This window comes from Chiloscyllium punctatum, chromosome 4, assembly GCF_047496795.1.
Source record: "Chiloscyllium punctatum isolate Juve2018m chromosome 4, sChiPun1.3, whole genome shotgun sequence".
NCBI classification, from domain to species: Eukaryota; Metazoa; Chordata; class Chondrichthyes; order Orectolobiformes; family Hemiscylliidae; genus Chiloscyllium; species Chiloscyllium punctatum.
The window spans coordinates 5,373,048-5,384,344 of NC_092742.1; the positions used below are offsets into that span (position 1 = coordinate 5,373,048).

The 11,297-nt window shown below is 46.6% G+C and overlaps 1 protein-coding gene across 6 annotated transcripts in view; it reads left to right on the plus strand.

Annotated features, from left to right (window-relative positions):
- Positions 1-11,297, plus strand: part of LOC140476049 (uncharacterized) — a 452,737-nt gene that overhangs the window by 232,408 nt on the left and 209,032 nt on the right. For all 6 annotated transcript variants that reach the window (XM_072568002.1, XM_072568006.1, XM_072568005.1 and 3 more), the window contains 2 exons: positions 4,707-4,832; positions 7,149-7,289. In XM_072568002.1, coding sequence (XP_072424103.1) covers positions 4,707-4,832; positions 7,149-7,289 — 267 coding nt within the window. The remainder of the gene's footprint in view (positions 1-4,706; positions 4,833-7,148; positions 7,290-11,297) is intronic.

Sequence of the window (11,297 nt, forward strand, 5' to 3'; positions counted from 1 at the left end):
AGATGCTGGAAACCAGATTCTGGATTAGTGGTGCTGGAAGAGCACAGCAGTTCAGGCAGCATCCGAGGAGCTTGACTGACTGACTGACTGACTGACTGTCTGACTGAGTGTGTGCAGACCGTTGATAGGAGGGGAAGTTGGGCAATAATTACACAATGCACTTCTGCTGCCAGTTTACATTGTGTGTGAAATCCCACAGATTTCTTCAGAGATACAGCACAGAAGATTAGACTCATTAAAGTTTAGAAGGATGAGGGCAGATCTGATTGAACTTTCCAGATTACTCATAGAGTGACAGGGAGAAGATTGTTCCATTAGTAGGAGAGACCAGGTCCAGGCAGCACAGCCTCAGAGTGAAGTGATAACCCTTTAAAACTGAGATGAGGAGGAATTTCTTCAGCCAGCGGGTAGTTACTAATCTGTGGAAGTTATTGCTGCAGAGGGCTGTAGAGGCCAAGTCACTGAGTGTGTTTAAGACAGAGATTGATAAGTTATATAGAACAAAGAACTATGGATGATAGAGAGCTGAAACAAAACCAGGAATTGCTGGTGAAACCCAGAAGGTCTGACTGCATCAGGGGAAGAAAGCAGAGCTAACATTTTGAGTCCTGTGACACTTCATCAAAACAGAGATCGATGGGTTCTTGATTAGTAAGGGAATCGAGGGTTACAGGGAGAAAGCAGGAGGAAGGATGAGAACTTATCAGCCATGGTCAAATGATAAAACAGATTTGATGGGCTGAATAGCCTAATTCTTCTCTTATATTCAAAGACCACCCTTTGACCCCCCCCTCATGTCTGTGTTATTCCTTTGATATTCAATTATTCCCATTCGGCACAGTGCGGCACAATGGCTCATGGGGCGGCACGGTGACTCAGTGGTTAGCACTGCTGCCTCACAGCACCAGGGACCCGGGTTCAATTCCCGCCTCGGGCAACTGTGTTTGTGGAGTTTGCACATTCTCCCCGTGTCTACGTGGGTTTGCTCCGGTTCCCTCCCACAGTCCAAAGATGTGCAAGTCAGGTAGATTGGCCAGGCTAAATTGCCCGTAGTGTTAGGTGCATTAGTCAGGGGTGAAAGTAGGGGAAAATGGGTTGCTCTTCGAAGGGTTGGTGTGGACTTGTTGGGCCAAAGGGCCTGTTTCCACACTGTAGGTAATATAATCTCTCCAGCTTTTTCCTCATGACCCTGCAGCTTTTTATCCTTTCTGGATAATTATCTGTTGAGCTTCCACCAGTATTTCTGTCATCAGATCCAACCCAACCTGCTGCAGAAAATAATTCCACAGCTTCCTTTCTTCGAAAGTTTTACCTTCAACTTGAGAAGCTGAGGTTGTTCAAGCCAGAGTCGAGCAAAATGAGCAAAGATCTAACAACGAAAGATACATGAGAATAACGAGAGCAAATCCAAAAGGAGCTGGGATGTGAATGTATCAATTCCGGAAGGTGTGTGGAATTCTGGATTTCATAAACAGAGGCTTAGATTGGGATTGTACACATCTTCCTGCAGGTGGGGAGAATATCGGGGGGTGTAGAAACGCAGTGTGGCCAGCAGCTGTACACCCCGTCCATCTCCACTGGGATTTTCTCTCTGCCAGGAGATATATTAGACAGGCATGAGGGTCACGCTGGGCTGACTGAGGTCCCAGAGAATGGCCTCCTCCCACTGCCAATCCATTATGTGGGGAGGTCAATGCCCATGGAACCACGCTGCTGAGTCTAACCTGCCAGTTCAGGCTGGATTTCGGCAACCTGCGTCCATCCGTGGCCTAATCCACTCGCCCCATCCCTGTCCCCCCAAACCACTGATGAGCCAGTTCCCCAACCCAAACCAGTCCCAGGAGAAACCCTGGTCTTGCAGAGACCCCTGATTTCCCATGGTCCTCTTCTTCAGTGGGATCCCTGAGAAACATATCAGCTGTGATTGCAAGGCAGAGCAGGGTTGGGAGGCTGTATGCCCTAATTCTGCTCCTGTTTCAATGGTCTCCCTGCAGCCCCAGCTGAGGCCAATAACTTGCAGGGGCAAGAGTTCCTCTGTAGTGAAGCTGGAAGATCCAGCTCAAAACTCCAATTCCTTGGGAATGCTGGTAAAGCTGGGTCACTGTTCCAGATGGGAATATTGAGGGGAGATCGGGTTGTTCAAGATCATGATAGCCATTGACAGAGTGGACAGGGAGAAACTGTTCCGATTCCTGCAAGGCTCAGGAACCAGAGCACACAGATTTAAGAGAAAATGAGGACTGCAGATCCTGGAGATGAGAGTCGAAAAGTGTGGTGCTGGAAAGGCACAGCCAGTCAGGCAGCATCTGAGGAGCAGGAGAACATTCAGGCTTATGTCAATTCTCCTGCTTCTCAGATGCTGCCTAACCTGCTGTGCTTTTCCAGTGCCACACTTTTCCACACAGACTTAAGGTGATAACAAAAGAGACATGGGAAAATGTTAACACAGACCGAGTTCTACTTTCTGCAACACATTGGCAGAGTGTTGGAGTCAGATTCGGAATGGAGAGAATTAGCAGGGCTAAGGGGAAAGGTGGTGGGACCAGTTATGTTACTGTTAGAGAGAACTGGAATACACCTGGCAGACCAAATTATTGTTAGTTATTCCTTCACGGGATGTTGAATGTTGATGTCACTGGCCAGGCCAGCATTTATGGCCAATCCCTAATTACCCAGGGGGCAGTTAAGAGTCACCCACAATACTGTGGGTCTGGAGTTACATATAGGCCAAACCAGGTAAGGATGGCAGTTTCCTTTCCTGAAGGACATTAGTGAACCAGATGGGTTTTTCCAACAATCAACAGTGGATTCATGGTCAGCATTAGACTCTTAATTCCAGATACTCAATGAATTCAAATCCCAGCGTGGGATTCAAACCTGAGTCCCCAGAACATTGCCTCTTACACTACTACCAATTCTATGATTCAATTCCATGTTGATAAGAGATGTTCAAACCCCTGATTAGATCGGCAGATGATAGAAGAATGGCTGACCTGAGAGCACCGATCAAATATAATCAGCAACAGAAGTAGAAGTCTCAAAAAAGACAATATTCTTACCTTAGTCAGAAACACTTGAGGGGGAGAGAGAGAGAGAGATAGAGAATTGAACTGGGTTGGGGTCTGTTAGAAAGAACACTTCACAATCACTTTTGCGGACACCAGCCTTTTATTTCAGATTTTTAAAAGAGTCAGCTTTTCAAACTGCCTGCAGGAAGATTTGAGCCTGTGTTTGTGGGGCACAGGTTTAGATTAGATTAGATTAGATTAGATTAGATTACTTACAGTGTGGAAACAGGCCCTTCGGCCCAACAAGTCCACACCGCCCCGCCGAAGCGTAACCCACCCATACCCCTACATCTACATTTACCCCTTACCTAATACTATGGGCAATTTAGCATGGCCAATTCACCTGGCCTGCACATCTTTGGACTGTGGGAGGAAACCGGAGCACCCGGAGGAAACCCACGCAGACACGGGGAGAACGTGCAAAAAAGGTTGTGTTGGAATTTCTGCATCGTAAGGAACCAGCAGGGAAGCAGTCAGTTACTGTGTCACCAGTCAATACCAAAGCAGCCTAAGTTGTGGATCTTGGGCTATCATTGGTTTACATTATTAGCCAATCACCCAAATATTAGTTCAATGCTAATTTATGTTACAGGGTCAAAGGCAGGTACAGTCTTGAGTGAAGTCGGGTTAGGGTTTGGAAAATAAATTGCTTCAGTTCTTGTTCAGTCCAAAGTTTACAGTCTTACACTCTGTTCCTTTTTGATAGTATACTGTGAGGTTCTTTTCATTAGAGTTAGACAAACAAACTCTGCAGTAAAATGGGCGGTAAAGAGGTGTGTGTATTTGTTAATTTTGCCTTAAGCTGTATGGTCAGAAATCGCCCAGTTTTTCATTACAACAAATTCCGTTGTGCAAGAGGAGTTCCAGTGAAGGCAGAAAGGCATGTGAGAGAGACAGTGACTGGGCCAGTTAGGGTTTTTCACAGCTACCCTATTGATAGGTGTTGTCGTCATGTTTCTCTGGATATTGTCAGCAAACGGCCTGCAGACTCAGGCCAGGCATCAAGGCCCACTTCATTGGCTTGTGCACAGGATCTAGGCTGCAAATTAAGTGAGGAACTGTCTGAGGAGTCCTCCCTCTGAGTAGACCAGGGCTGCAGAGGGCATTAAAACTCCATGGGCAGTGTTTTGAGGAAGAGCAGGTGAAGTTCTCTTCTGTCCTCAGGCCAATATTCTCACCCTACTCCACAGATTAGATCAGATTAGATTCCCTACAGTGTGGAAACAGGCCCTTTGGCCCAACAAGTCCATACCGACCCTCTGAAGAGTAACTCACCCAGACCCATCTACCCCTGACTAATGCACCTAACACTATGGGCAATTTAGCACAGCCAATTCACCTGACCTGCACATCTTTGGACTGGGAGGAAACTGGAGCACCCGGAGGAAACCCACACAGACACAGGGAGAATGTGCAAACTCCACACAGACAGTCGCCCGAGGCTGGAATCGAACCTGAGGCAGCAGTGCTAACCACTGAGCCACCGTGCCACCCAGTGCTGTTTTTGGATCTAGTTGTGTGCCATGGTTCCCGTGTTACCATAGTGACAACATGTCAAAGTTACCTCCTTGACTGTGATGTGCTTTGGTATGTCCTGAGTTTGTGAGGAAATGGGAGAGAAATGTTCTTTTATTTCAGGTCTCCCCTGATGGAAAACTGCCTTCCTTGTTAGAGGAGGATGAGGAACATGAAGAAGATGAGGACATTATAAAGTCAGGAGAGAGAAACCAAACCCTTGTACCAACACTGGCCCCCACACTGTCGGTAAGCCACTCCATTTGTTCTCCACTTGGCCAGTGCTCACTGACCTACTGGCTCCCAAACCAGCAGCAGCTCGCTTTTAAAGTTATTTTCCTAGTTTTCAGATCCGCCCTTAGCCTTGACCCTCTGTATCCCTGTAACCTCCTCCAATCCCAGTTCTCCAAAATATCTGTGCTCCACAAATTCTGGCTTGTTAGTTCACCCCGATTTTAATTACTGCACAGTTGGTGGATGAATTTTCAAATGTCTGGATCCTGAGTTCTGGAATTCTGTCCCTAAACTTCTCACTCTCTATCTCTGGCAGCTTTAGGACTCTCCTTTAAACTGACCTCCTGAGCCAAGTTTTTGGTCAGCTGATTAATAATTCCTCGGTAACTCAGTGTCACATGTTAATTGATTCAGAGATTCACACGGTGCAGAAAAGGCCCTTTGGCCCATCGAGTCTGCACTGATATAATTACTACTAAAGCCACGCTAATCCCAATTTCCTGCATTTGTCCCATATCCTTGAATGTTTGATATTTGAAATATTCCTCTAGATTTTTTTAAAGGTTGTAACGTTTCCAGCCTCTGATTACCTTCCCTGGCAGGGCATTCCGGATTCCCACCACTCCCTGAGTGAAAACATTTTTTCCCCAGATTCCCTCTGAATCTCTTGCCCCTTCTTCAGTCTCCGTGAACACATTGCCATCTCAGAAATGGATTCCTGTTTGAATCTCTCCAGTCAGACTTCTTCCCCTGCCACAGGATTGTGACAACAGTTAATTCCCTCCTTGGTGACCGTGCCATTCTCTCATTCATCTCTCCACTGCCTTCCAGCTGGGAGTGATGCCACTGCTATCACTCAGGTCAGTTCCTGTCTGTAGACTTGAATCATTTGCAATGGCTCCTCTTCATCCTCTTCTACATCCACACAGACATAACAGGTCCATACTCACACCCACACCCAAACCCAGCACACATGTAAGTATGCATCATGATGTGCACAAAATGCACACAGATGTATACTCGTGTACATACATTAATTCACTCACCCACATGCCAGCAGCATTGCTGTCCCTTCCCTAGCAGTGTACTGACCTTGCCCAACTGCTACCACAGATTAACAATCTGCATAGGCCGCAGATGGAGCGTGGGATTTTCCTGAGTTGTGTAGCCCAGAGAAGTGATTGGGAGTGAGTGGAGTCATTAGCATCTTTAATCCAATATGTCAATTAACTATATGAGTAAGTCTGGCTAATGTTGTATTACGAATTAGCTGCCAGGTTTAAATTCCTACACCACAACAGTTTTGCAAAGCTGGCGATAAATTGCTTTGAGATACTTACATGTCTAGAGATGGGAGTATTTGATTTTCCTGGGGCAGTCTGGAGGGAATTTGTTGTGTGGATTTCCTATCGTACAGTCGAAGGTGATCACACCAGAGCAGTCAGACCTGTTGAACTGGTGTTCAGGTCGGGGAGCAGTTTGGATTCTGTTCAACCCAGCAGCTCCAGTCCACATTGTTCCATCTTTGAACCAGCTCTAACACGTCATATAAACTCTGCCACATATTCAGTCACAGCAACACCCTCCCTCATCTTCTAACCTGGTATCAGCTGCACCAGGTAAACTCTCTGAAGGTTTATGCTCAAAGGATGTGTATGGAATAAGTGTATGGAGTCAGCTATTACGAGGGGGCATAGCTTTAAATTAAGGGGTGGTAGGTATAGGACAGATGTTAGGGGTAGATTCTTTACTCAGTGAGTCGTGAGTTCATGGAATGCCCTGCCAGTAGCAGTGGTGGACTCTCCCTCTTTATCGGCATTTAAACGGGCATTGGATAGGCATATGGAGGATAGTGGGCTAGTGTAGGTTAGGTGGGCTTGGATCGGCGCAACATCGAGGGCCGAAGGGCCTGTACTGCGCTGTATTGTTCTATGTTCTATGTTCATTCACTCACTTTGTTCTCTCATGACTTGACTCTTGCCTCTCACCTCTATCCCTCCATTTCACCCTCTCCCTCACTCCCGTCCTTTCCCTCCTTCTCTTCCTCCTTTTTTTCACTCACTCACTCCATACCTCCCCACTCTCTCTTTCCATCCTCCCTCAATTCCTATCTTAATGTTCCCCCCCTCCTCATCCCATCCCATCTTCCTGTACCTACTGTCCCACTCACTTTCCTCCATCTAACACCCTCTTGCGCCCTCATCTGTATCCCTCCCCCTTTCACTTTCCTTCCCTCTCTTCTCCCTTTTCCTCATGCCCTCCACCTTGCTCACTCTCATCTCTCTTCCTCTGTTCTCCTCATTGCTCCTTCCCCCTCTGCCATTCTCACAGCCGTTGGAGGATCTCCATGAGTGCCAGGACCGTGCTGCTGCTCTGGAGCGTTGGTTGGACACAGTCCAGGAGTCACTGGGAGAGTGCGCTGGAGACCAGGAGATGCACCAGGATGTGGAGGAGCATCTGCTACAGTCACAGGTCAGAGCCTGTGGGCCATATTTAGAATAGATGGATGTTTGATGCCGTACGTGGACATGATGGGCCGAAGGGTCTCTTTCAGTGCTGTAAAGGCTCACTGACTATGTTTTGGTGCAGTTGCCTTTAATCAGACAACCCACCCCACCCCTCACCACCCCACTCCACTCCACCATCCCACCCCTCACCACCCCACTCCACTCCACCATCCCACCCCCCCCCACCCCCCCACAGTTCATTCCAGAAATCCTCTCCACATCAAACCTCTATCCATTGTCCAGCAGCACCACTTGCCACTATCCATGCCCCAAACTCCCTCTCGTCTTTTAGCCTCCCTCGGTCTCTCCATCCATCACCAAATTTCAACACTGTCCTGATGAAGGGCTTTTGCCCAAAACGTCGATTTTCCTGCTCCTCGGACGCTGCCTGACCTGCTGTGCTTTTCCAGCAACACTCTAATCTTGACCCTTCAGCCCACTCCCAATTCTCCCCAACCCTCCCACCTTTACTGTCTCTCCACTTCCATCACTCCCCTTCTCACCTATCCGGACTTCCCCCTAATCGCTGCCATCTGACCGTCCCCAACATTTCCCTCCCCAGCCCTTGATTCCAACACCTATCCCTACAGATAAGGGAGTGATGACTTCACTGGAGTCAGGTGAGTGAAGGTTAAAGTTCAACAAGTCTCCTCCCACTCAAAAATCTCCAGGATCATGGACTTGGTGCTGCATCACTACCAGGTGAGTTGGGTGAAAGGTCAGTGTCCAAGTTGTACTGTCCCTGTGGTGACAATTCCTGTCAACAGGGAATTCTGTCTCCCTTCACTTGAGCATTAAGGTTTGGGTCAAAGTTCAGTACCTCTCCCCTACACCTCGCTGTCTGTGGGACATGGTGAACACCAGCCGTCTCCTTACCCCAGACCAGTAAAGTCCACTGTCCGCACTGTCAAGGGTCAGTGTCAGGCTCTGTCAGTCTGTTACAGACCAACTGCTGCCTATAGGGATTCAAAACTGACAGTGAGCTGAGTGCGGTCTGTTTGTTCTTATACAGGAGAGTAACACAAGTTAATATTTAAACAAGCTCCAGTTCAGCTAGAGCTGCAGTCATAGTCTATTCATTAAACCAGTCTGTAGCCCAGGGTTACCAGCTCTCATTGGGTACAGTCGTTGTGGATTTGATCATGTGATATTTGATCAACAATGCAAACTTACACTTGTATAGCACATTTAATGAAATGTGAAATCTCAAGGACCTGATCAATCACAATGAAAATTGAGCTCCATAAAGTAGACAATAAGCCAGAAGACCAAAAGCTTGCTTTTAAACCGGGTCAAACTAGACTGGATTGGAATCAGATGAAACAATCCTGTAATGTGGGTTGGCAGCTCAGTTTGGACATGTTCCTCAAAGGTCCTTTTGGCTCCCACCTTCCCCAGCCAAACGGAAAGGAAGAAATTGCTTTGTTTCAGAGTTGAACGATTCTTGACTCTTGGTTAAACAGCTTTTTACTCCCCCATCGCTGACATTTTAATGACAAAGTAAAAGTCTCCAAAGAGAATTCAAATATATCTTGTGATTATTTAGTTGGCCTGATGCTTATCTTTGCTGTTTGTTGACAGCAGATTGCAGGAACTTGAACAAGGAGACAAGAGTGATGGAAATAAAGATAGAAATGAGAAATAAAAATGTAGAAAGCAGATGTGGAAAACAGGGGAAACAGTCTGGCAGCAGCACAGCTGGGGTACAAAAATGATGGATATAAAATTTCAGATAGTCAAAATTAATCTATGTCTGAACGCACAGAGCATTCTCAACAAAGTCAGTGAGTTAACAATGCAAATGGTTATAAATGTGATTACAGAGACATGGCTGCAGGATATTCAGTCAGGAGGAACAGGCAAAATGGAAAATGAGGTGCGCTGGCATTGTTAGTGAGAGATGAAATCAGTGCAATAGTTGGAAAGAACATTGGTGCAGGAAATCTATTACTGTGAAGTGAAGAAGCAGCAAGCAGCATAAAACACTAGTGGGAGTTGTCTATAGGACTCTCAAACAATAATGTAAAGGTGGGGAATATCATTAAACAGGATATTAGAGATGTGTGCAACAAGGGCACTGTAATAATCCTGGGTAATTCTAATCTACACTTGAATTAATACCATGGTGGATAAATTCTTGGAGCATGTACAAAATAGAATGTTAGACCAGTGCATAGAGGAACCAACTCAGGGCTGATTATCCAAGATTTGTTTCTTTTTATTCACTCACGGGTTGTGGATGTCACTGGCTGGGCCAGCATTTATTGGCTGTCCCTAGTTAACCTTGAGAAGGTGGTGGAATACTGTCTCCTTGAACTGCTGCAGTCCACGTGCTGTAGGTATTGACCTACAATGTCGTAAGGGAGGAAGTTTAGTTGGAATTATGGTGCTGAAAGTGGAGCTAAAGTCAATAAATAGGAGTCGGACATAGATGATGTCCTTGTTATCTAGATGTTCCAGCTGGCAGTGTATGGCCAGAGACATGGCATCTGCAGAGGATCTATTGTAACAGGGAGTGAATTGTAGTGGATCACAGCAATCTGAGAGACTGCATTTGATGTGTGCCATTATTAACCTCACATCATAGTAAGGAGGGGTTAAAGATGTCTGCACACACTCCCGTCAGCTGGTCTGTGCAGGATGTGAGTTCACAGATGGGGGCTCCATCCAGGTCGGTCACTTTCTGTGGGTTCACCCTCCAGAGGCCAGTCTGTCCCCTGTGGCAGTGACTGTGGGTACAGGGGCACCCCAGGCTGTCAGGGCAGTGACATCATTTCACTGAGCTTCTGTTCAAAACGAGTGTAGAATGCACCAAGCTCATTGGGGAGGGATACAGTGTGGTCAGTGATTCTACATCAGTTACAGTGAGTAAGCCTTGTCACAGCCCCCGTGTAATTGTGTGGTTACTCTGGCTCTCTAGTTTAGTCTGGGATTGGCTCTTAGTGTCCCTGATGGCTCTGTGAAGGTCATACCTGGGTTTCCTGGAAAGGTCAGGGTCACCCGACTAGAACATCTCAGCCCTGGACTTCAGAAAGGATGGGGAACACTCTGATTAACTTCTTTAGCATGCAGACCTCTACATACTTACTGACCAAGTCTGTAACATTAGGGACATACTCATTTCGGTTGGCCGCTGTGTTTTTGAACATAGACCAGTCCACCGACTCCAATGAATCATATAGGAGTTCATCTGTTACTTCAGACCAGCACTATACATCTTTCTGCACCGGGTCCTCATTCTTCAGTTTCTGCATGGAAGCTGGGAGAAGGATCACACCCTCATGATCGGACTTACCAAAATGCGGATGGGGGGGAATGGAGCGGGAGGTATCTTTGATGGTTGCTTAGCAATGGACCAGGGTGTTGGAGCCTCTGGTGGGACAGCAGACATATTGAGGATATCTTGGTGGCACATTCTTGAGGTTGGCCTGGTTGAACTCACCATTTACAATGAACAAATCCTTCAGGGTATTTTATCTCAAGGCTGTTTGTAGTGGTGTAAACTGCTGTCAGGATGGCGGAGGTGAACCCCTGCAGCAGGTAGTAGGAATGGTACTGCATTGTTAGCTATTCCAGGCCTGGGGAGCAGTAATTGAGCAGGGTCACCACGTCTGAGCACCGGGAGGTGTTGATCAGGAAGGAGATCCCTCCAGATTAGTATTCTTATATGTGGTTTTTTTAAAAAAAGTGGCCATAACATACTGGTCTTCCTCATTGATATCAAAAGTGAAATAGTCCAATTTGCAACTGCAGCCCTAGATATAAATAACCAATGAAGATAAGAACGAGGAGCTGGCTGTGATAGAGTGAGCAAGTTAATTGAAAGGCATGACAATGGAGAGGCCAGGTAAGGAATTAATGCAACAGTTATACATTTCTTTTGAGTGAAAGAACACAACAGGAAAAGTGGCCCAAACGTGGCTAACAAAATAAATCAAGGATAGCATTAGATCCAAAGAGGAGTCATATAAAT